Source organism: Fundulus heteroclitus, chromosome 8, assembly GCF_011125445.2.
Source record: "Fundulus heteroclitus isolate FHET01 chromosome 8, MU-UCD_Fhet_4.1, whole genome shotgun sequence".
In the NCBI taxonomy this organism is placed as follows: domain Eukaryota; kingdom Metazoa; phylum Chordata; class Actinopteri; order Cyprinodontiformes; family Fundulidae; genus Fundulus; species Fundulus heteroclitus.
This window is the reverse complement of record NC_046368.1, coordinates 5,912,624-5,939,727: the sequence shown is the minus strand read 5'-3', so window position 1 is coordinate 5,939,727 and position 27,104 is coordinate 5,912,624. Positions and strand designations below refer to the sequence as shown.

At 39.6% G+C, this 27,104-nt stretch overlaps 1 protein-coding gene across 1 annotated transcript in view; it reads right to left on the bottom strand.

The window, feature by feature from the left end:
• Positions 1–27,104, bottom strand: part of efna5a (ephrin-A5a) — a 113,509-nt gene that overhangs the window by 9,562 nt on the left and 76,843 nt on the right. The window contains exon 2 of the mRNA XM_012877480.3: positions 7,747–8,039. Within this exon, the coding sequence (XP_012732934.1) occupies positions 7,747–8,039 (293 nt within the window). The remainder of the gene's footprint in view (positions 1–7,746; positions 8,040–27,104) is intronic.

Below are 27,104 nucleotides of genomic sequence, written 5' to 3'. Positions count from 1 at the left end.
ACATTAATGGACAAAAATGCCAAGATACTTGAATTCCTCCTATTCAGGCAGAGACTGACCCTCAACATGACATGTAGGGAACAATCCACCATCTCCTCAGACTTACAGGAACTGACGCTCATCCCAGCAGCGTCAAGCTCAGCAGCAAACCACCTAAAGATGGCAACGGAACCACATCATCTGCAAAAAGCAAATACAAGACCTTGTGGTTCCCTCATCTCTACGACTAGGTCTTGAGATCTCATCCATGAAGACCTCAACCAGAAACGGTGGGAAGGTACAGCCCAGTCAAAGTCCAGACAGACACTAGAAATAAGTTTGACTTTGTGTTGAAAATGGAGACACGTCTTTCTTTAAGTGTATAATCACCAGGAAGTCCTTAAATGCCCCATAGTCCTGCAGAATCCCACCAAAAAAGTACCTTGAGAGAAGTGGTGGTAAGCCTTTGCTGGATCCACAACACACCTATAGAGCAGACAACCAAGACAACCAAGATGACCCACTCAGCAACTCCACAAGCGTGAAGAACTTCAAACTGCTCCTCCTGAAACTGAGGTTTGGCAATTAGACGGAGCCTCCTTTCCAACATCCTAAACTTTCCCAGTGAAGATGGAACATTTGATCCCTTGTTAGTTGGAAATCACTCTGGGATCCATTCAATTCAATTTATATAGCGCCAATTCATGAAACATGTCATCTCAAGGCTCTTTACATTCCGTCATGCAACATGAGGCATCTCAATCCCAACAAAAGTTTAGGTTGAAAGAAACTGGGATGAGGGCTTTCCGCTTTGGCTGTTTGCCACTCGGGAGGCCACCCAAAAATCTCTAGGATTCAGTCCAGCTAAAATTAGTGTTTGGACATACTCTGCGCGGTCCACTTAAGATTCTCTAATATCCCCCCCACCATGGATCCAGAGCCTTAATCGGTAGAAGGTGCAGACATCTCAAAGGTGAGCAATGAGGGAATGCCAGAACTCAATTTCTATACTCTTAGTCCTGTTTAACCTAACTATGTAAAGTTCCAAATATGCAGTGTCCAAAAACCTTGATTTCCTTTTTTATGTGTGTGTCCTGTCTGGCAATGTGGTGTTAAGAATTGGTGTCTTAATTCCAAAAATGAGCCCAAAAATTTTTACTTTCACAAATGGAGCCTTACTGTTTTATCCACAGTGCCCGGCTTTATTTATATATGCAAGAAGCTTCATTAGATTTTATGCTGGGACTAGTTCATGTTCAATGGACACTGATACGTGAAGGTAAAAGAAGACAAAAGAGAAGCAGATGACAAAATGCTAAAAAAAAGAAAGAAAAGATGAAAGGAAGAGAGGAAAGGTAGAGAGAGCGATATAACATCCTGTGAGTCTGATTCTACACTTGCTAAGATATATATAAAAAAAGAACAGGAAAACCAGCCGATAAAGTATTATAGGTACAAACAACCAACACCTTGATACCATCACTGAAGAATATACAGCGTTATTTAATACGAAATGTACAAAGTGACAGCTAAAGATAATAATAATAATAATAATAATAATAATAATAATAATAATAATAATAGGGGTTTTCTCTATAGAAGAATCCAAGCATGTTTGTGGGAGTGTGCTTGTGTATGTACGGGTTTTCCATCAGAAAAAATGCTCCGTAGTGGTTGTGAGGAGCCAAAGACCCCCCCGCCCCCCAGAGTGTTGAGGCAGACCCCAGGGGAACCAGAACCCCAGATGACTGAAGGACTCCCAGAGCAAAGTTTCCTGAGAGGGGTGAACACAAGGAAAGCTGCCTATCATCTTCCCTGCCAGAGAGATGGGCTCCAAGAACCCCCCCCCCCAAACAGCCACAACCCGACCTACCCGGTCAATACTCCGGTCCTAACCCCCCACCCTGATCCCAGCCCAGGCGACCGACGGGCCCATCCACCTGGGAGATGGGGCCAACATGAATCACACGGGTTAACCAACCAGAGCCCACCTCAGAAACCCTGAGGTACTACCTCCCCCCACACCCTGCCCTCCATAACTAAGCCCCCCCCTCCATGTTCTAGGGGAGAGCAAAAACGCCAATGCCAGTCCCAGCCAACCCCCGAGGATATTTAGAAATCTATTTTGTCATCCTGATTTTACCCAACCTGTGTCCTGAACGTCTCGATTTTTAACCAGTGTAATGGCTTACAGCGCACACAAGTCATTGTCTTTGTGATCGACATACAAACAGCCCAAAGTTGTCTGAGCAATGGAAAATAAACCAATTAAAATGCTCAACAGTGTACCCCATGTGTCTGTAACTTAAAGCTCATTGGACCATGGCATTGATGATAGGTGTTCCCAAAAACTTCTGTTCTATTATGATATATCAGCGTCCACAGATGGAAGTGACCCGTTCAGCATGTCTAGAAGGTCAAGATTAACAAAAGCGTTTCTCCGTTGCTCACGGTGGAAACTTTCACATTTACAAAGTTAGGGCGGAGGAACTGAAAGACATTTGTGAATTTGTTGATACTGAACATGCCACACTGCTTGGAACCAGCAGGAACCGTTGGCTCTTCCTGGGACCTGCAGCTATATCCAGTACTTCAGCCATTGTCTCAGGACAAGGTATCTAACTCAATCCTCAAGTTCCTTGAAGACCAAGTGTGTGAAGCCTGGTCGCGGTTTCTACACAACCAACTATCCTTTTTTAATGACACCATTAAAAAAAAAAAAAAAAAAAAAAAGTAAGGCTGTTATTTTTGTGCAATGGTTTTATGTTTTAAAAACAACTTGAGGTCAGTTAAATGTTTTTACCGTTTCAAAAATACAGTTGTGATTTGTTTAATACATTAAAAACAAAAGAATGTCATATTTAACATTTGGATTCAGGGGTGGAAAGTAGAAATATCTGTGTAGTAGCTTCTTTCCCCCTCTTGACGGATATTACAGCTAACAGTTGTTTCCAACTATAAAATTGACAATACATTTTTTTGCTTTTTGATTTGGTAATGTATTGCCTTATACTGGTTGATAGAGAAATGGCTCAAACTGCATTGTTTGACTTGAGTGTAAACTATTTGTAGAAGATCAAGTAAAACAGGTGTAGCATTGGGCCCACCTTGTGCCTTAATGTTTGGATATTGATTGACATTAACAAATACAAGTTGTTCCAACTATCTGGTTAAGTTTAGTTATTGCAAGGCGCTTGGCAAAATCCTCAAGAAAGAAATCAACAACACATCTAGAGCAAACATGTATCAAAGCAACAAGGCAAGCTGCTCGCATCAAGTCCCAGCTGCCCTGATTGCCAGGTGAGCTGAGTTTAAATATCTGGAGCTCTTGTGTGATTGGAGGAGCCAGAGATTAACAGTCCAATCAGGCTTCAGCAAGATGTCCAATGGGAAGACACAGGAAAGGAAAGGCCAACCAATCCCAGATGGGTGACAGCACAGCTGGGCCAGCAAATCATGAAGTTGCAACTGCTTAGCTTCATGGGAATCAAACATGGCCGCTGGCTATAACAACCCCCCAAAAAATACAAAACAATACAGCAAAACAAAGTACACAAACATACAAAACAAAAAAAATCTAACAAATTCAAACTCCAGCCAGGTAAGCTTTAAAACAGAGCTTACCAAAACTAAACTTTAACAGTTGGACAACTCAAAAGGCTGGAATTAAACCTTTTGCCAACCTGAAGCACCAGGTTTTTCATTAGGCTCCTGGCAAAATCCTAAAGGAATAAATAATAAACAGAAACAACTCTGGAGCAAAGCAAGTTTCAAAACACCTCAAGAAACCAGCTAAGTTGCTCACATCAAACCACAGCTGCCCTGATTGCCAGGTGAGCAGAGTTTAATTAGAGCTCCTCTGTGATTGGAGGAGCCAGCAAATCATGAAGTTGCAACTACACAGCTTCATGAGAATCAAACATGGCCGCTCGCTATAACAGGAACAATCTTGAAGATGTTCGTAACAACGAACAACTAACAAGTAACAAATGAATGTTTAAAAAAAGGGGGTATTTTTACGTCATTTGCTTCAGACTTGTAGCCTTCCCACTGATGAATAAAGGTCACTTAACTGTTTAAAAGCACAACCTTTCAAAGATCTCATTGTTTCTGTCAAAAGGAAAAACCTGGACGTTAACCCGATGGTGGGATTACTCTAACTGAAGGGGCTTGGTATGATCCCAGAGGCGCTTTTGTAATTTCTTCCTGTGCTCACATCAGATAAAGCAAGGATCCTACAGATGAGTCACACAGCTGAGTCAGCACATATGCTCTAAAAATGCTCAAAGGCACACGGACTGTCTCTGGCTCGTTTTCACCCTCTTTGGACGATCAGTCATCATCAAAGTCGACACTAGCCTCGCCCTCACAGAGCCCAGAGCCAATTTAACAAATAAAGTCGTGAATTGACTTATTGACTTCCAAGGAATTACAGCAAAGTCAACAATTCCTCAGAATGACTATAACAAGACCACAGCCTCTCCAGACCATGCAGCCTTACTCTGTGATCCGGAGGCAAGAAGACAATGTTTTATCCCCAAAGATTGACCAAATGAGCTAAATAATTTCTGAAACCTCTCCCCTGACTTTAGATTGATGCTTACAAAGCTTCAGCAGCACAGGATGGGGTGCACGGATAAAAAAAAAAAGATCTCCTCATTCTCAGAGTGTCCGGTTATCCAACTTTGCTTTTTGCTCTGGTGCCAAAACATGACTGGTTCTTCCGCTCTTTATTACTGGTTCCTGTGAATACCCCTGAAGTCTCAGCCTGACCTCGGATGTCAGCCAGCTATCTTCAGATCCACCACTGTGTCTTATTTAGTCCACCTCTTCTCTCCCTGCAGGGTGCTGACTTCACTTATGAAAACACGACTTCCATGGCTGCTTGTTTTGCCGAGTCTTCTCACGGGGAGCAGAAAGCTGAGCTCAGCCAGGCGGCAACACAGACCCCATCGGTTCATATGTTTTGCACCTACTGACACATGTTTTAGTCTGGCTGACCACTGCTGAAAACTTATTTAAAGATCACAGTGATGTCACACTCCTGATGCAATTTTTTTAGACTGAGTTTCGTTGTGAATTCTGAGTGTCGCTCCAAACTCTAAATGCTTTTATTGGATTAAGACTGGCCTTAACTGAAGTGTATTAAGTAAAAATCATAACAAAAACTGAATTTGATTCAACTGGACAAGGTAATATCAATAACTTACATTACATACCTTCATTACATAGAGAGGGATATATTTCACGTGTTTATGTTGTTATTAATGGCTGACAGCTAATCCTAAATCCAACACTTCTCAGAATATTTGAATATCAGAAAACCCACAAAAATCAGATTTCAGGACAGCGATCTCAGCCAACTGAAAGGTATTACACAATATATTGTCTGTGGTTTAGGAGTGGCTTAACCCAAGGAATGTGAAACCCTAACCCTAACCCTAACCCTACCCCTCCGTAAGAAGGCAGCATTTTTATTTTTTAGCAATTATCAGTTGCCGCTTACCTTCCTTATAGAATGTGTCACTGAATTGACGGCATTCAGTTGAACTGTCAAATCACGTAAAGGTGATTTTAATGGATTTTATTGAAATTGAGGTCTAATTGATGCTGAATTTAAATTAATTATGACTGAAGTAACCTGGATTATAACTGAAATAAGCATAACCATTGAATTGAGGAAACACCTCAGATGAACTGGTTAACTGGTCTCAGCTAAATCATTGTACTCTAAAGAAGCACACTTTAAATGGGGTTTAGTGGGATATGAATTAGAAACTGGGCTGTATCTGTAAATTTCACGTGTTGTAAGTAACACATATAGCCTTAAAAGTGACTTTACTCAAACAATTGTGTTAAATATACGAAAAATGAATTTAGGTGTAAGCACAGTAAGAGAAAGAAGTTTTCATTTAAATCTAAGATTTTAATTTTAATTAAGATGGATGTTCATTGGAATTAATTGGATTAAAGTAATTTGAATTAAATTAGATGTAAATTTTGATTCTTAGTTACATTATGTGAACTGCAGAACAATTGGCCTAAATGTACATAAATTGGACTTATTGTAATATATAAGACTGAATGGAATTTGACAGAAGGGTCTTTTATGTAACTGGATGGGAGATATAAATTTGACTGTCCGTATATTTTGAATTTAGTTCAATTGCAACTGAACAAATTGGCCTAGAAAGAATTAGACTAAATTGGATTTATGCAACTGAGAATATATTTTAGCCAGATTTTACCTAAGAAACTGCAAAAGAACAATAAACTGTGTTGAATTGATAAAAATGAATTGAACAATGGGTACTCTGATAAAATTGAACAAAAGAAATTGGAAATATGTAAAAGGAAATTAATTCAATTAATTAATTAAACTGAATAGGATTAAACTCTTCCACTAAATTCTACTGGACTGAATTTGAATTGGAGTTGAAATCAGAAATTTGTATGAATCTTACAAATTAAATCTAGATTAAATTACAGTGTTGAAATATACTGTATATATTATACAGCCAATTGAAATCAATCAAATGAAATAAAAGGAATTCGACCCGATTGGAAATAAACGAACTGATTACACAATTTTTTTATTCGTTTAGATTCAACTGAACTTCAGTTTTAAATTAAATGATTTTAATATAACATCGAAGACATAAAACTAAAATTTGTTCAATGAATTGAATGAACTTTAAGAGACAAATGGGTTTATTATATTGGGTGTGTTTTCTTATTTTTATGACATCATAAGAGGATTTTATTGCTGTAAATTGGAGAGATTTAAAATATAAACAATAAATAGCAATCATTTTTGATAACTGTTTTATATTTAACTAGACAAAAATATCAAACTTCTATATACCATATTTTTCTGACTATAAGTTGCACCTTTTTTTCTTTTTCTATATTCAGGTGCAACTTATATATCAATTTTAAATCGTAAATCATACTGACCAACATGAACCACGGAGTAAACATTACTGTCTATAGCCACAAGAGGGCGCTCTAGGCTTGTTAAAACTATCCTGCTCCTGTGACACTTAAAAATAAATTAAAACATTAACTTATAGACAACAATTTCAGCATTCAGGCAGTGGAGCGTTGCGTGGTGCAGCTTGAAGGACCCAGACAGCGACATAACCTGTTATTGGGCTGTCTGTGAAGCTAATAGCAGCTAGCGCTAGTTTACAAGTCTGTTGTCCGGGAGGGTTACAAATTCACTGATGTACGTGAGCTTTATGTTGCTCTGAAACATCAACATTGTACTGTTAGCTTAGCGCGTAGCACCGTTACGTTTACGGTCTAATTTCAGAGTAATTTTGACAACTTTCAGCATAATGAAATGCGCTGGATAAAATCTTGCTGGTTGGAGTTGCTAATTTCCCCCATTCATCCTCCCAGGTATGTTCCATGTTATTCAGCCGGTTGTGGATGCAGTTTTCTAATTTAATAGATTATTTTACCAGATTAAATGTCAGTTTTTAGTCTTGGATTGTGTGAAATAAATGTCTAAATAAATATGTATAGTCCAGTGCGACTTATCGTCCGGTGCTGTTTACATGTTTTTTTCCCCTCTTTATGACACATTTTTGCGACATACGATCCAAAAAATATGGAAAGTCTTAATAATTAAGTCAAAACCTGCTCACATTGTTCTTAAACACTTAACATGGTGCAATAACACTGGTTCACCATCAAACAGGAAACAGTACCATCTTTCACGACCCTACAGTTTCTGATGCAGGGGGGTCAGAGCGTACTCACAGATATAATAATACTCTCTGCCGGGGCGGAACTCGAAGCCTAAGGAGAACGGAGTGAAGAGCTGGAACTTCTCGGAGAACTTGAGCGGCCCATTAGGTGACAGAGGCCTGTTGCACTCCCAGCGCTTGAAGCCCTTGGCAGTGTGGTCGCAGGAGCTGTAGCCATCATAGTTCACCATGTAGAGGACGTAGCGCTCGGCCCGTTCGTCGGACACCGGGCTGACGTAGTGCGGACAGTACACGTCAAGGTAGTCGTTGATGCAGACGTCGATGTGGTAATCACCCCGGTAAAATCTGGAGGGAAAAAAACATTTATTTAGTCTTTTATGTTGAAAATCTGCAAAAATTAAACTGACAGTAGATTTAAATGAGTTGGTCGATATTTCAACCCTATAAATGTTTTCATAAGGTTTGCACGCCTTTCTGCAGTCAAAAAATACAATTCAAGTTTAGTACTCAAGAACTGGTGCGATTTGAACAAAACTTTGTACACAGAGGATTAATTGTGGATGTAATAGACAGCTGTGCTAGAGATGGAGATTTATCGGAGTCTCATTGCTGGTATGCATGAGACTTAGTCTTGGTCTGATTATAATCTTTGGCAACGCTACCAAAATACTGTCTTCTGTGGGCGTGTCCTGCATGTGTCCCAGCACACCACAATATGTTGAACAGGTACTTTACAAAACCTAAGAACATGCTGAGAAATTAAAAAAATACATTTAAATATTTCAATTTCTCAATATTAGAAATGGGCTGGTGACTGGAATTGGCCTGATTTTAGCTTGATTGGCCCTGACCGATCACTGATTTGTCAGAAATTTTTAAATAAGATCTTTTAACCTTCTGTGAACATACCACACCTAAGCTCTACCTGGTGACAGTGACAACACTCTTCAGCTTGGATGATGTTACTTATGAAAATGACTCAAAATGAGCTATTTTCTGCATCTGTGAGGGGTCGAAATTTGAAGAGAAAACAGAGTGATGTAAAAACTACTTTTGGATAATATGTTTTCAAAAACACATTAAGATATCTCTGCGGTCTGTTCAGGCTGCGAGATGTCGAGCGAGAGAGAGACTTCAGTAGAACAGTGGAAATCTAATTAGAGCAGAGCACTAAACTATACTAGATCTAGAAATGCTTGATACTGTTATAATTAAGGTAAGAGTACTTTCTCTAGGAATATACAACGAGGCCGCTGTTTGAGCAATGCTAGCTATGCTAATTGTGCTAATAGCTAAACTAGGATTAAATCAGTTAGGACCTGTTTTTAATGAAACTCTGTTGATGAAAGTTTGTTTTAACGCTTTTCTTATATCTTCCTATATTATAAACCTTAAAAAGAAATCAGGTCAAGAATCTGTAACAAAATTCTGATTAGTGAATCCCCTGTAAACAACTTTAAAAAAATCTTTAAATTGTCTTTACCGGAAAAGTTTTAGGGACTTTCTTGCTATCATATGTTTTCCAAAGACTTTAGAGTACTCCAAAATGTAAAGACATTAAAATGTAACACAGGTAAAGATGCAGAACATGTTGTTGCTCTCACAGGATCTCATTATGTCAGTTTAAATCTGTAACGATCCCCTCACAGCAGGAAACTTTGATGGTGTACAGTCATCAGTGTTGAGCCATTAATCATTGTTGGCGCTCAGCTGAGATGACTTATGCTGCGGCTGAAATTAAACTCCCCCAGGGTTACAGGACTAATCCGCTGGTTAGGACAGGCCTTTAGCAAGCTACAGGAGGATCCCGCCAGAGTGAGATTTTTACTGGCCACAAATGACAGCTCGATGTATGAGCCCCCCACCCACCCCTCGTGAAATCTGTAAGAAAACAGGCCTGTTCCCAAGCTTTGCCTTCAAACATATTCTCTGCCTGCTGTTTACAGTAAACCAAGTGGACAAGAGTCAAGGGGAAAGAGTTTCAGCCACAAGCTATGCCGGTTATTCATTCCTGAGAAAAGTGATTGGAAACAAATATTCCCACCAGGGTAGGGGGAGGGTATGTTCTAGGAGCCTTTTCATAGCTCGGACTATGTCTCTGTAGCTCCTGATGGCCTGTGGTTCTGTATCAATGACATGCTTTGGATGTCTTTAGGTCTCCACCACTGTCCATAGACACATTAAGGGCCGATGGGGAGGCTGGTTGCATGCCGTAGACTGAAGATCCGAGTGAACTCACTCAGCTGGGAGGTAGTGGTGGTGGTAGGGGTTGTGGAGTTGCCACACATGTGCTACCTGCTACGGCGTTATAAGAAACTAGACCTTTATCTCAGGTGAGACAGAGACGTCAGGTAAAGTTCAAGTAAAAAGTTTTACATTTATTTATATTTCTTATTATTTAATAACACACAACCACATTGATTTTGGTTTGCAAATTTGTCTTTAGTGTGGATTTAACCCACACAGGGTCAGATTTATGTTTACAATTACTTAAATCTTGCAAAAGGGGGTCTTAAAAGTTCTTGAATGTCATATGACTTGGAATTCCTGTGGCCTGTTAGCTTCTAGTTGTGGATTATGAGTGAATAGAACTTCAAAAGTATCTTTTGGAAGTATAGAAAAGATTTCCTTGAGAACTTTCATTGGACTGCCCAAAAGTTAAAACCAATGGAAAGTCAGGGGAACTCTTAGGAGAGTGAAGATCCTAGAAGAACATCTGGAGATTTACAGATGTCTTTGTGAACCATTTCTACACAACTGCAGATTCAAAGAGCATCAGCTTGAACAATCATTAGTACGTATAAGGAGCTTGGATGCGTGACCATTTTGCCATGGTCTGCATTTCTCAAATAAAAGGAAATTGGACTGTATGTTAAGGAACAACACAAGAACCACAAAGCCTGTTTTACATCACAATGGACTGAACAGCTTTCTACTCTGAGACTGACTACACGGAAAACCCAAATTGCTGCTGGATAAATATGTTATGGTCAAGTGAGACTAAGATAATAAATGTAATACTTTTTATTTGTACAGCACTTTATCTTGCCAACAGCTCAAAGGGTTTAGAGGATTTTAAAACCAATGATAAAAAAATTAAAAAGAAGCTAAAATAGTAACAGAATATAGATTAAATGCTTTACTAAAAAGAAACCATTTTTTTAATCTGTCTGTGGTTTGCTGTTCCCTCAAAGATGGAGATATTTGGAGACAATGCCAAGAATTATGTAAGGAGGAGTAAAGGTGAAGCTTTCAAACCAACAAACAACACACAAACTAATTGGTGGCAAATAATCTAGAATGAAAACTACCTCAACTTCCTGTCAAATCACCAGCTATGTAGTTTACACTTGATATGACCGTATCTTCCATCACGCATCTAAAAACTGGCTTTAGGTTAATAAAGTAGGCTAACATTAAACTTCTGGGATGGCCTTACCAAAAGCCTCACCTCATTCTTTTTTAATATAACTGGACTAAACTTAAAAGCTGCATCTGTCCCAGTAAGTCAGTCAGTTTAAATGAACTCTGCCAATCCTGTCAAGAGGAATGGTAAAATGTCCAGCAGCTCTTCGATGGCAACACAAGGCTACACATAACTCAAGGTCAAGTCTTTTTTTTCTTGACTTCGTAGAAATTACAGTTAATGGAGACTCACTGAATGAAACTACCTTGATTTTAACATTTTCATTCAGCTGTGGTTAAATTGTCAATAACAGACAGGATCTAAATCCAGTAGCTTGCGACATTTAGGACGAATTAAGAGCAGAAATGGAACCCAAAGCTGAAATTGTGTTTACGTCTCACTGAGTAGGTAATTCTCTCAACCTAATGTCAGATATGTGTGAAAGGTCTGTTTCTTAGCATCCTCAGTCATTCTCCAGTCTATTACCCCCCTCTCTAATTATAGCCCAGTAAAATGTGAAACCAAAGCTCTTGTTTTCACTCCACCCCCAACTGGCTGCTTTGGCTCCAAACGGGCCCAGCGTGGCCCCGTTCGCCTCAGTTTCAGAGGAGCTTGCTGATATTATGACTTGGAAGCGTCGGCCGGCTCCACGGTGTCACCTCCTCCGTAAGGAGCTCAGCGGGATGGCTCGCTTCGCCGTCCGCTATCTTCACTAAGACGTTAATGTCAGCCTCTGCTCTGTTTTTGTCAACTGCTGTCAATCAGGACTGGCCACAGAAGTAACACCTGAGCTTAGCCGGGATTGGGAAGGGGTTTACAACTTGTGCCTTTGTGGGAGAAAGGTGTGAAATAGTTTGTGAAAGTCAGGGTGACCCTGCTCAGACAGGGATGTTTGGACCAGGATTCGTCCATATTGTGTCTGAAGTGGGGAAAAAGTGTTAACAAGTATTTTAAAAATAAGTCTCCAGTGACTCGTTAGATTTTCTCTCTGTAGTTGAACTGGAAATAAATGCTGGCGGTCAGCATTTTGTTTGTGTTTAAAGTGCATGACGATCAATTAGAGCTGTTCATGTGGAGCTGTACATCTCAGATTTATCTAAAAAGTAAATCAAATGTTTTTTTTTTTTTATTTCAAGAATAAAACAATTTGTTCCCAACACTCTACCTTAAAGGAGGCACAAATCTCTGTGACTGACATCTCAGAACCCATGCATGAAAACAATACTTCCTGGAAGGCTTTATGTCAATGTGAGAATGTGGAATTTGCAAATGGAAAAATAAATATACCCTCAAGCAGAAAGACATAGCACCAAAGCGCTGAAATACTACACTTTTCTCAGCTGGATTTCAACTCAAGATCTCATTCGAAAGGCTGTCTGAATCCCATCCACCCTTTATAGCCACAACAGATCAATACAAATTACTGTAGGGTGCTGCAGAAAATATCACAAGAGATCATCTGGGGTGTTTATAGCAAACAGACCGAAAGATTTCACCCGGGAAAAACAGGGGTGAGGTTATGAGGGGTGCAAAGTGGCGAAATAAAGAAAATAAATAAAACAAACCTAAAGATTCTTCAAGCCATTTTTTTTTTTCATGGGGGGTTCTGCAGCCTCTTGGTGTGAAATCCCCTCAGGATTGCATCAATCAATAGAGGTCAGCAAGAAAGCTCACAATGCAAAGGATGTACCACTTCTTAATCAGTCTACACCTCAGGTTTACGCTTGATTCAACATGGTAGGTGTGCACAAATTACCTCTACCACACAGCTCAGAATACACAGTGTAAACCCTGCAGAGGCACGCACACTCAAGTCTACCTCCCCCTGGATCCCAATCACTTTGCAAAAGCAACATTAGAAAGCTGAAATAGCTAACCACCATCTATTCATTACTCTAATAAAATAACTCTGTCTTGTTAGATTTGGTGTCCCTCTGGGGTGAGTTGTTATCCCATTCCTTTTTTGCCTTTATACGTTTCTGTTAACACGTCTGTGCTGATGTCAAACTGCAACATCTCACAGTTACCGCTTCAAAATCCAGCAGCCTGAATTATAGTTACAAATGTACTCCCTCATGGGTGTATTTCTAGTTACATTTCTATGTTGATGAGAAACCTTTTTGTCCGCTTGTTTTGCACTTGAAATCTAGTTAACTTTAGCTGTCAAATATTAAATATTTCCTTACTTCCTCCTGGAAGTAAAATAAATAAAAAGAGATTGGGCCAGGTGATTACACCTGCCCCTGACGCTCCAATTACCATATTAACTACAAACACAAAGTTGCTTTAGCGTTTTTAGCATCTCTAAGATTCAAAACGTCGACCAGGCCAAATGGAGATCAGAAGACCTCACTGGCGTCCCTTATTAGCCGATAATCCCCCTTATCTCTAGTGATTATACATTTTTGTGTAGGAGGAGGATGTTGGGGATCTCTACATCTCAATCTCAGATAAGCAGAAAACAACGCCTGAATGGACCAACATGGTGAGGGTGCTTGAATTAAAGCCAACATCGCACTCTGCATAGTTATAAATGGGTCCTAAACAATCCCTATATTTCACTCCTTTATGTCCTTTTTGTTTGAAATGTTGGGCTCAGGGTTGGTTTGTTGTGAGAAAATTGATCGAGTGTCCTCCAAAGATGCAGCACGGACTAAACGAGACAAAAAAACTACAGAGCAGGAGAAGTAAAAGCTGCAACAGATGAGCAGCTGCTGGCCAGATGGAGGCTGTGGGGAGATTTTTGAGTGGCACAAGTGAAATATTGAAAAGAAACAGAGCCATAAACATCCAGACTGACTCAAGATGTAAAGCAGAAGACATTACAGCAATCCCAGCCTTCTGGTTTTGTTTTTTTTAATCCAGAAACTTTCCCTGAGAGGATGATAACGCCCGTCACGTCTTCTCTAAAGCATGAGAATTAATTCATTTTCCTCAACCCTCGCTGAGGCTTTCTTTGTTTTTATTACAGGACAGATTTATTCCTCTATTTCTCTAAATGGCTTTGTTGTTCTAGGCATTTTAGAGAATCATTAAGGCTTATTGAGACAATTTCCCCAGTTGAGTTTTTCCTTTGCCGCTGCTCTGAACAGCGGGAGGTGCAGAGAGCTGATCGAGAGCCTAAGCTTTTTATTACAGGAGGCAGAAAGAAAGATGAGTAATAAAAAAGAGGCATGGTTTAACAGTTTAGGAACAGTGATGGATATGTCATAATGAGCAAAATGAAAGCCCCTAAATCCTAAATCCATTTGTCTTGGTGTTTAATCATCCCAGATTGGATGAATGAGTCAGTTTAGAGGAGTTAATCAATGAATCAGTAACTGGAGCTCTTAACAAAGCACACATCCAGGGTTAAACCCTCTTTGCAGTCGGCTGCCCCCCAACTTCTCTGCTTTCTTTTGGCCCCATCTGTTGTGTTTGTGGCCTGGAGAAGGTGAGGAATGAGGCTGGAAACTGAGCAAGAAAATATTTCTCCGGGTGTTCATATTTTACTTATTCCATCCGCTGTTTTATTTGATTTTCTGCATGTCTCTCTTGTACAAACCTACAACTCAGTCTCATCTAACCCAGTAAGATCTTTATGTGTTATGTGTTACATGCCAGACGTCAAAGCTCTTTCTGGGAAAAGTTGAAGGAAATTCTTGGAACCGTGAATAAAAGTGTTTTATTTCCCAATGTGAAATAGGTGAAAATATTGTTTTCACTTGTCCGAATGATGCCAGTGATTACAATCTGGAGGGGTGAATTCTTTCACAAATTATAACAAGACTCATGCAAACATGGTAGGGGTGTTTTGATGATATTACTTTGTGGTAAGTATTTTTGATTGCTTTTATCAAAGACATTAGAAAGCTGGTGATCTCTTAACTTATTTCTCTGCTGCAAATTTGTCATCGCAGCTTTTATAAAATGATCATCGCTCTTTCAGAATTACTGCTTTGTTTTTTTCTTTATTTGAAAGATGTCGCTCGATGTCACCTCGAGCTGCCTCATGTGGCGGGAAACTGAAAAAAAGTAGACCAACTAACACAAATATCTTTCATATACTGTTAAATGTGACGTTATATTGCAGTTACCAGGATAGATATGGGAGTTTATCAGCAACTTATAGGTCCAAAGATGTGCCTCCTGCACGATGTTGGCGTGAATATGAAAAGAAAATAAATTTTCCAGTAGGGGGCGACTGTAGCAGGCTGAATAAGATTAGCATAAAACATGATAATACTGTCTGTCGATGCTGAAAGCTGCAGTTTTTCCATCTCATTATCGATGTTTTTTGTGATATCTTTAATGACTTTTCGAAATATAACGACAGAGCACTCTGTAAATAGCTCCCAATTCCTGTTTTATAATTAACCTACAGCCAATATTGGCTAATTTAAACACAAAAAACTCAATGCATACAATATACAGGTGCAAAATTAAACATAGAATGCTTGATTTTGAATATGTTTGAAAGCCAATGTACATTTTTGTACTCAAAATGTGGAAATTCTAAGTTTAGAGTTGACAAGAAAATCAACTGAAACAGCTCCTGATGATGAATTTCTAAACTGGGACGTCAGGGACTTTAACTAACCCTAGGTCATAAATTCAATAGGGAAACTTAGCGATAGCTTCAACAGTAAACCTGTTATCTGTGCCTCTGATTTTGTTTGTTTGTTTGTTTGTTTGTTTAAAATCAATACAGTGCAATCACTATAAAGAAGAACAATAGGAATATGACTTTATTATTATTGGCTTATACCACTAACAGTGGTTTGAGTAGTTCTTGTTTTGAACAAAAGACAGTACTCTACACAAACACAAATTTTCAAATTAGCATGTTTGTAAGTTGTGTTTTAGAATTGAGCAATTCTGTGTTAACATCCTAACCATTAAAACTGACATTGCTCGATTATTTCTGCACCTCTATGCAGAGCCTGCTGAAGGCAGGGAGGGAGTCCAGTTGTGGGTTTGCAGGATCAGAAAGAGCATTTTTTTCATTTCTAACTTGGTGTTCTGAATATTGTAGATCATCGACAACAGCAGAGAACTCCCTAATTTATGAGTGAGCCGTTTGTCAGCCAATGTGTTAGGGACACCAATAACAGGGTCGCTAAAAGTAGAACCGTGCACAGTTTCTATTATTTTGTTTTCTGACAGTAAAAACAGGGAAATTTGCAAATGAAAACAGCTTTGATGACGATTTGGCTACATTAAGATAGGGATGAGCAAAGACGATGATAGATAATTAAACAGAAGTAATTAAGCTGACAATGGCCAGCATGTAAATGCTACAGGAGAAGTAAATGAATGACTGAGAGCTGTCTCATTTTGGAGCTGTAAATTTAATCCCGAATGTTTAGGTTGACAATGAACATGAATTCATTCATTCAACTACTTCTTGATAAGGGGGCGCTTTTGCATCACTGGAGAGATGACAATAAAGAAGTGAGCAAGCAGAGAAAAGGAGGATGAACAACCATGGAAAAGAAAAGGGGGGCAGAGAAAAGATGTAACCGTGGAGAAAACATAAATAGATGAGATGAGAAGAAACAACGATGATGAAAAATGCTGAGCACAGAACGAAGGCTACATGCTAGCAGAGCTGAAAGAGCTGAACACAAGAGCAAAAAATAATTTGTAAGAAGATGAATGTTGACAAAACAAGAGAGCAGAGGTAGGTAAAGGGGGAGGCGGAGAGGAGCATAAAGCCCTCCCGTTGTTTTCCTCCCGAACGCAGCCGGGTCAGGCGAGGGGCAGCTTCTCAGGGTAATTCCACAATGGAGGGAGAAGAGGACATGATTTCAGGTTGTAGTGACACATGAAGCTGCCACAGAATCCAGCTAACCTCAAACTGCTCACCGCACATCCACATCACAGCCTCTAGGGGGAACCATTTAAAGAAAGAGTGCCGACCGTTTGACGATGTCACCAGATGGGGGTCTGTCCATCTCATTGCCCTGAGGGTGGGGATGTCTCCACCAGCCTAAGTCCACCTGTCCCATCATTCACACAACGCTGCACCGGCGGGAAGTTCAACCCATTAAAAGTCAACTTGTTAATTACACACAGACACACACACACACACACAGAGCGAGTGCATTTAAACACACAATGAGTCAGCCGGGGGGCTCGGTCCGACTGGGCGCTGACAGTGGAGGGTTTGGAAAACCGGAGCGTGTAAACTGCAGACAGTTGTCTGAGTTGTTTGCTGGGAACAAAAACCAAAGGGGTGAATAATTGGGCTCAGATTAAAAACACATTGCAGCTCGTGGGAAGGCACCTTAGATGGTTAAAAACACAACAAGAGGCTGGAAACAGTGCAAGGGAGGAACAACGGATACATCCCGGTGGTCCCGAACGTCTAAAATCAACTTGTCCCTTAAGGCAACTTTAAAAGACAAGAGACAGACGCTGCACTGCGCTCCTCAATTAGTGGAAAAATCCTATGAAATAAATGTAGCTGAAGCCTCTTTTAAATTATTACTAGATCAGAGTGTCTGAACTTTTATATCAGTAATCCATCATCTTCTGTGTTCCAGGGCTAAAAACATGACATCACAGACTAATTTCTACTAGCCAGCCACTCCTCAAAGTAGGAAAGACAAGAGACCATGCCATTCAAGTATTGCAGATATGTGTTAATCTTTATAAATCAAGAACTAGCAACGGGAAAATCGTCAAAACTTGCCGATTTCTACCATCCAATCAAATTATCTAAAAATTTGTGCCACTGATTGAAAAGTTGGACATTAAGCTGCAAACAAAGCGGCTTGATTAGACATCAATAATTAGAGATCCTTCAACATCTCTTAAAAAGTCTAAAACAAGAAAAACCAGCACATAAAATTATTACATGTAATTTAAAAATACTCAGCATTGGACGCTGTCCAAAAATTCACAGTCTGGAACTACTTTGGTTCAGAGCGTAGCCCGTGTTTACTTCCTGGTTCCGTAGCCAATCGTATGAGAGTTCCCAGGGTTCCAAAACAGAGCGCAGGATTTGGTATTTTATCTTGGCAAAAGGAGCAGAAACCTGCTAACATGGAAGCCAGTAAGAGAAACAGACCAGAAATAGAACAGAAAACAACATCACATACCAGTCCTGTGTAACTAAAAATTCAAAACAGCAACACACCGTTTAAAAAAGGCTTATTAGATTGTGGTGATTGCCAAGCTGTTGTACCGCTCTTAGCCACCAGGTGTCAGTATTACTTATTGCTCCTTTAACTTTGCTTACAAGCTTAGACCTCTGAACACCTTCAGAAAGCTATCACCTCAGCAAAGGGATCTTGATGACTCAGATCGTCTCAAGAGATTACCCAGAATTCCTGGAGCTTGACCTTTAAGATATTTGTGAGTTAGTAATGAAACCCGAACATTTATCTAAAACGCTAAGCGGGAGGCGAGGATAAAAAGCGACTGCAGAATTTTGGAGGGATTATTGGCTAGCAAAAAACACACAGAGAGGAGCAATAAACAAGTTGGGAATTAATAAAGGCAAGGATAAACCTTTCAAAATAACTACAAGATAAAAATTATTTCACTAACGACAAAAGCTTAAATCTAAAGACATTACACAATTTGTATCCCAAAGTTAAAATTGCTGTCAAACATCACATAAATGTTTGATATGTGATTTCAACAAACCCAGTACCTAGCATATCCAGATAGGACCAAAAGAGGACTATACTTTATTGTTTATCCATAGAAATTAACGTAGTGTAGTCTATGGTTTCCTCAAGACAAACAAGCAGTGTTTAAAGAGAAAGTGATCTGATAGGCTTTCATTGTATGTAGATTTGAATATCATCTGCATAGCTGTGAAGAGAGATGCAACGTTTCCTTAAAATAGTACCAAGTTGAAGCATGTTCAGTTAAAATAGTATGGGCTTAAGACTAGAGCCCTGAGGTACTCCACAAGAGAGAGGTGAATAAAAGGAGACACTTTTAACAAGGTGCAAAACTAAACTCTACTAGATAAGTAATTTGTAGTGTATAGTTAGAGAAATAAGTAAAAAGTAAAAAAAAAAAAAAAAAAAAGCTTAGCAAACTGGTTATTTGGTATACATATCAGAAAACAGCTTCTTCTGTCCCACCCTCACAAGCATAAAGATGTGAGGTTTGCTAAATTACTGAGACTTAACTGGAACCATGTGCTTTAGTCAGATGACCAAACACTCCTGGCAGGTTTGGCTTGAAACAAAAACTGTATTAAATCTACCTCAAGATGATAAACCACTGCATCTTAAATAAAACTCTGATTTGGTCTGGATAAGATAATGAACCATAGCATGTTGTTGGTAACACATAGAAATGGTTCAGCAGACAGAAAATCAAACTTCTTCCACTGTCATCTCAATCCTGGAGAAAACCTAATGGGTGATCTGAAGAGAACAGAGCATCAGCATCTTAAATGGTCAAAGACTACTTTGAGAAAAGAACAGAAATTCTAACTAACCATGATTACTCCTTGATAAATCACCTGAATTGAATCCCGCCAAGCTGCTGTTATCAGCAGATCTCAGAGAACATTCCTCTCAGAAAAGACAGACTTCATTTGGGTGACCTGACCCTTTTAGATGAATATTTCAAAAACTGACTGAGACAAGTGATTCCCCTCCTGTCCTCCATGGAAGAGGCAGGTTAATTACTGAGGGAGCCGTGGAGGTCAAAGGAGCAGCAGCAGGACGGAGTTTAGTGTCAGTCATCTTACGCACAAACAGCAGCGCTCTGTCATTAAAATCCACAGGGGCCGATTCAACTGAAAACCTCTGTTTAGGTTGATCCTGGTTTACAGCAGGAAAATAACAAATGTGGGCGTTTATTCATGTTCACAGGGTGTGTGTGCAGCAAATCCAGCAGCTAACATTGTGCCGCGTAACTGTAAGAGTTTAAAATAAAACCTGCACAACCAAGAAATTCTTCCCCAGATTTAATCCAAGAACTAATCTCTCACCAAACTCTGTTTGCCAAATGTGCTAAAAAAAAAAAGAGAATTGAATGTCACAGCCTGCCTAAACACACTGACAACAACATTGTGAAGCTTGGATGTGTTTGTTACCAACTCTGTGAAGATCTGTGAAGGTTTTAATTTAAAAAGGGTTCCACCGAGGTCTTAGGTAACAAATCCAAACTTTTCCTTGATACAAGAGAGGATGGAGGGACAAAATAAAAATAAAATAAGTAAGAAAGAAAGGATAAATGTCACATTCAAGAAAGAATGTGACATTCATCCTTTCTTTCTTTCTTTCTTGAATGTGACATTGGAAAGAAAGAAAGAAAGAAAGAAAGAAAGAAAGAAAGAAAGAAAGAAAGAAAGAAAGAAAGAAAGAAAGAAAGAAAAAATAATTTTTAGAACAAAGTGCTGAATAAAACAAATTTGGAGTAATTGATACAATTTATTACACCTTGTTCAGCATTCTCTACCTAAAAGTTATACATGTTGCATAATATAAACAAGAAGGAAATAAATAAATAAATAAATAAATAAATAAATAAAGAAAGAAAGAAAGAAAGAAAGAAAGAAAGAAAGAAAGAAAGAAAGAAAGAAAGAAAGAAAGAAAAAAAGAAAGAACGAAAGAACTACCTATTTTGGACCTCCTCCTGCTAAGGCCCGCCCCCCTTAACGACAGAAATAAGCTCTGGACTCAAACCTGTCGCACTGAGATGCTTTACTCAGTCAAAGTTGTTCAGGAATAAATCTATATTAAGACGGAGTTCTTAGTTTAAAGACAATGTTTATATTGTCTTAAAACTATTAAATATTTTCTGTTCCATCTGAGTAAACAGCTTGTCCAATCAGATCGCTCCTCAGTCTGCAGGCTGCTGCGGATCACTGTCAGCCGCACTGACTCTGAACCTGAAAACATCATCACGCAGGAGGCTACACCGAACGAGGTGATTATCCCCAGGTTCCCCCCCCCGCCCGGCTCGCCCGGTATCGATCCGACACCTTAGACTCTGAGCTGAGGTCGGAGGTCACTGACAGCCAATTATTCAGCCTGAGAGGCAGTATTTGGTCAGTGTCTGAGCTCGGGAGATGGCCTAACCTCGACGCCGGTCATCTTAAGAGTTGCTGAGGGATGGATGGTGAAGTTTAGCAAAGTTACCAAAGAAAGAAAATCTAATCTGCACAAAAGAAACAGGCGGGGTAAAATATTTGTGATAGTAGGAGTTAATGAGGTATTTTCTTCCCATCTGGCATGTATGTAGCATCTAATGATTGTTAAGGGAAACATTTCAAAAAATGCTTCAGTTATATTTAAGTCACAGAAAATTTTAGGGTTACAAATAAATGTAACAGCAGAGATTTTGTTTAAAGAGAAATATTCCTTAGATTGTGATTTTATACGTGCCCCATGAAATAATGACCATGTTTTCCTGACATGTGATACTAGACCCTGTCTAATTGGGTGTAAACATGCAGCGGCTTCTAAAATCACATTAAAATCTGGTTATATCATAGACAAAAGTTATTCTTAATAAAATAAACATGGTACCGAAGGTTCTTCAGAAGGTTGCTCTGAAATAAACCATGTGGCCGGTTTTAGAACCTGCTCAGATCGCTTTAATGGACAGAACAGAGCGGGTTAATAACAAAACAGCAACACAAATTGACCTTTGATATCAGTTCTTTCTGTATCATTCCATCAAACCACTTTCTTACGTAAGAATGCAGCAGAGTCGTTTCCACGCCACTGAGCCTCATTGTTCTTCCTGTCTGCAGGCTACTGCAGCTCCCACGATAAACGAACACTAATGCTTCTTGTTCTGCCACCGAATTGCAAAGGGACAAACACAAATGGACAGAGACGTAAACCTTGGGTGCATTAAGGACGTCCAAATCACAGCAGATGTGTCCTGCAGTGTCCTTTTCTTTTCTTTTTCCCCCCCTGTTTTTCTGAAAAAAATAAATGACTTGCACAAAATCAAAGCTTTCGCAACAACCTCTCCTGGAGGGATGCAGAACAACTTCATGTGTTTATGGCTGGATCACTTCTTATTCCCAGGATTTCAGGATAATAATCTGAGCTTCATCTGGATGATCCATATGAGCTTCCAACTATGGGTTTGAACCAACTATAATTAAACTAAATGTAATTAGACATAAATTCACGTGAATTGGTGTCACAGCTCTAGTTATTGTAAAGACTGTAGATATGAAGTTTAGGGAAGTAAATATTTTCTTATAGCCACAGACCAGCTGTAGTCTTTTGTCTTTCTCATTTTCAGGACTGGCTATGAGGAACTGGTCTGAATCAGGTCAAATTTATGCGCCAAGGAAACTGGAAGTAATGCTTTACAGAAACACTACTCAGCCTTAAAAGTGCAGAAATGATTGCAGAAATTATTAATCCAAGAGCAACTGGTGATTATGCGGAAAAGAATAATTTCTTAACATGAGATTCTTTTTTTATCCTCCACTAAATAAATATGCACATAATAAAATTAGATTCTCAATGCGATATTATGCTGCTGCTCATACCTGATGCTGCGCTGTGTGTTTGGCCTAAACAAACAATACAAAAGTATTATCCTGTCGGGTGGTGGCAGGCACCATCAAGATGTTTACTTTATTATTAAGGCTCTTACACATCAGGGTGCCAATAACTGTGGAGAATGTTGCAAACAGAAAACACCTAGCTGGTGCCTCTGGGCAGCAGTGATGCACTAATCTGTTAACCAGTTTTTTTCTCCATAACCTTACGACGACGGCTCATAAAGTGAAAAATCAGTTTTTTTCCCACTCCATTAAATGCATCAAACCTGGAAACGCCCACGTTTTTCAGTCTGTAGATGGATCAGCAGACAGCATGTTCATTATTGCTCCACAGGGATATAAATGCAGGTCATCTTTTATTTTCTGTTGGATTAAAAACTATGATCTCTATCACACAACCGGCAGCATTTTTCCTTTGTTGGATGGTAAGTTTTTGTCACTTTTATTCGTAGGGCTAAAATTAGGCTTAGACGTACACCGAGAGTTAAAAGTATTCATACCCTTGCCGTTTCAGCACAATCTGTAGGAGATTTCATCAGGATAATTTGGGCATAGACCAACAAAAAGTTTTAAATAATCGTTAAGCAGAAAGAGAAAGACACATAGTTTTAAAACTAGAAATCTGAAAAGTGTGGTATGCCTCTTTATCCAATCCTCTTTATTCTGGTTCCTCTAAATAAAATCCAGTGCAACTAGTTGCTTTAAGAAGTCCTGATTAGTAAATTAGCAAATCAACGTGTGTAACCTAATCTGTTTAAACCTAGCTGCTCTGTGAAGGCCTCAGAAGCTTGCAAGAGAACATTAGCGAAGAAAGAGCATCAAGATGACCAAGGAATACAGCAGACAGGTCAAGGAGGACGTTTAAACCAGGGCTAGGTTATAAAACAATATCCCAAGCTTTTAACATCTCACAAAGCGTTGTTCAATCCTCCATCTAAACAGGGAGGGAAGATGGCACAACTGCAAACCTAATAAGATATGGTTATTCAGTTAAAACGACAGGGCACCAAGGAGAACGTTAATCAGACAAGCAACCAAGAGGCCCATAAAGCTAAAAAATACAGGAGAGTCCCAGGAAGAAAACCAGATAAAGGCTTGAAATTGGGACAGAGGACCCCCTCCAGCAGGACAATTCAATTTTATTTATATAGCGCCAATTCATGAAACATGTCATCTCGACATTACAAACTTTACAAAGTCAAATTCAATCACATTACACAGATTGGTCAAGAATTTCCTATATAAGGGAACCAGTTGATTGCTTCAAAGTCCCGACAAGCAGCATTCATTCCTGGGGAAGCGTAGAGCTACAGGGAGAGTCGTCTGCATTGTACATGGCTTTGCAGCAAGCATGTAACCCTAAACATAGAGCCAGTTAGAGATAAGATGAAATGGTTTATAATGCAGCATTTTCATGTGTTTGAATGACCACGTCCAAGTCCAGAATCAATGGAGAGACTTGGACATTTATGTTCACTCCTAATAAAACGCATTGATGTTTCTGGTTGTAAAAGTGTGAATACTTTTACAGTACGGCGTTAGAGAATCTCCATCATTATTGGTGCGTAAAAGGCCTGATTGGTGCGTTTGTAGTGTTTAGGAATATTTAAGAAAGCAAAAAATATTTACTTAAGTAAAATAAATCTATTACTAAATTGTTTTTTTAAACCAATAATTAGTTTAGACTGTTCAACACTACTTTCAAAACAAAAACAAAGAGATGCAAGCAGGAATGAGAGGCAGACTCTCGGAGAGCCAGATGTGAGGCACTTTAAGCAGCAGGAAGGCCCCACCTGAAGCATGTTTGACTAACATGGCCTCGCTCCTCGCCCCGCAGAGCCCAAACCCTGCCCTCTGACCTCCCTCCCCGGGGGTGAGTTGAGACCCCCCCCCCTTCCACCCCCCTATCGCTTTACTGCACCCCGGGGAGCCACAGCCCCGCCCGCCCGGGGCCCGACGCACTCTGAACTCTGGAAAACCGGGGGCAGGGGGACCACGGCGGAGAGAGGAACCCACAACGTCTGGACTCAATCAACCGTCTGTGACGGGCCTGCACAGCTTTCACACACACACACACACACACACACACACACACACACACACACACACACACACACACACACACACACACACGCAAACACAATCATATCAGTACGGCTGCATGAAAACAGACCCACACCGACACTGACACTTATCCACCAGTGAGGTCCCTCACACATCAAAGAGCAGAGGGGCCGACTTGCTTGAGTAATAGGCGCTCTGCGGCAAGACGCCGAAACGCTAAAAACCTGGAAAAACTGTTCCGTTCAAAGTTCTGGGACAAAAGGGTGAGAGCGGATTGTCTCCGAGCTTGAGAGGAAGAAAAAATACACGCGTCAGAGTGAAAGATTGAGCAGTGAAAGCGGGAGGTGGAGTGATGTGAGAAGAAAACTGAGGGGAGGTTAACGGGGGTGGGGGGGGGGGGGGCTGAGAGCATCCTTGATTTAAAACTCCCACTGGTCCAGTACACAAGCTTGGAGGTCTCCGTATGAAGGCGTTCCGTTCCCAGTTTATTTGTTTGGCCCAATTTCACATACAATGTCTCAACAGGCTGCGTGGGCCCGCAGCATCTCCAGTTCCCATCCCCGAAAAACCCTTTGAATTAGGCAGGAGACAAACCCAGCAGGTTCTTTATGCAACTCTAAGGTCAAACGGCTGCCTTCCTCTGCTGCGGGGTTTTTTTTCATAGGAAATTGTTCTCGGTTATTAGATAAAGAGATGAAACCCAAAGAGAAAAGCATCTGAAAGTCTTATTTTCAGCTGTTCTGCTAATTCCCTGTAAAACTTTAGTTCTGATGTCTTTACAATTAGCTAACTATTCCTGAACTTCTAGAAAATTAAAACAGCTAATGGAGAAAGAGTTTGTCGCTACATTAGGCTGCTATATTTGATTAAGGCCACATAATTAAAATGTCCTAATTCGTAATTAGATGTAGTACAGAGATCCGTATTTAACTGAACCATTATTTCCTCCTTCTTTCTTTCAATCCGCCTTGGAAGATCAAACTCTGATCTGGGAATGTGCCTGTTGCAGGTCAAAAAGCCAGCTAGATTTGTCAGTTGTATTCGCCAGTAATATATATATATATATATATATGCATTCAAACAATACTAGGCACGTTTGCAAAAGTATATTGTATATCCGCCTTTAAAAGATAAAAAAATGTATTATTGTTTGAATTATTCAAATCTTAAGGCTGTGCTTTGTGAAGTACTGCTGATTTTCTGATTCTATATTTTCTCTTCAATGGCACAAAAGGGAACTTTTCCTGAACTTCCAATGGTGAATTTCCAATGGAGCCCACAATAAATGCTGCCTCTGCCTTTGTCTGTATTATGCTATTCTATTTGTGATGTAGGAGTGGACTAAATAAAATAATTTTAATAGGAATGACATTTTATTATTAGACAAGGAACTGAAACATATTTTTTAAATTGCCACATAAACACATGGGGACAAACAAACATACTGTTACAAACAAAAGGCATATTGTAGCAAGCATACATATTGTTGCAAACACTTATTGTGATAAAAACATACACAATATTACATGTGTACTGTAACTAACATAGCTACTACATATTGTTAAAAAAACACATATTGTAACAATAAATACGTTAACAGATAAACAACCAATTAAATACACTGAATTAGTTCTTATATTGATGCATTTAATGGACAGGGGAAAAACTTGCTTTTCTGTATTTGTCTTTTTTTCTTACTTGGTTGTAATGCCCAGTTGATACCAATAGGTGGTGGTAGTTTACCAAGTTGTCACCTGCCATTGAACAGCTGAAGAAGAGGGAGATTTATGAAAAATACTTTGGCCCCATCTGAATATCCTTAGTTATAACTCTTAACTCCTTAACTCAACCTTTCATGGGGTTAGCAGTAGGAACTTTATCGTGGGGAAGAAAAAAGCTTCGGACAGCCTTTAACTCCGACATCATTATGTGACAGAAACACACATGGATGATCTGAGTCAAATCCAAGCCTACAGCCTTCTGAATTTGAACTGCAAAGTGTGCACTTTCCTCTTTGGCCATTTTCGTTCATTTCTGTGAGGTAGGCTGTGCTTATGCGTCATGTCATGCAAAGGATTGTGGGATTCCGTATAGCTCCTTAGCACAGTAGGCTTGGTGCATTCATAGTCCAAAAAATTTAACTGGAACGGCCCCTAAAGTTGGTATTATGAGTCAGAAAGTCAGTGCAACTGGATGGTACCCGACAACATTGAGTAAAACCTCATAGTTTGACTGTTTGTAGCAGCTCTCTATTATTCATGTAACATTTTGTTAGACCTACAGGTGCCACGTTTCAGTCTTTATCAGACAGGATGTTTCAGCTGTTTATTTGCACAAAATACTGCCTAGAACAGCTGCAAGAGGAAGCATAAAGGCTCTTTTTCACTACCTCCTTCCTTACTAACTGCACTATTCGGACAGCACTTCTTCCGCTTTGGCTAAAGAGTCCTTG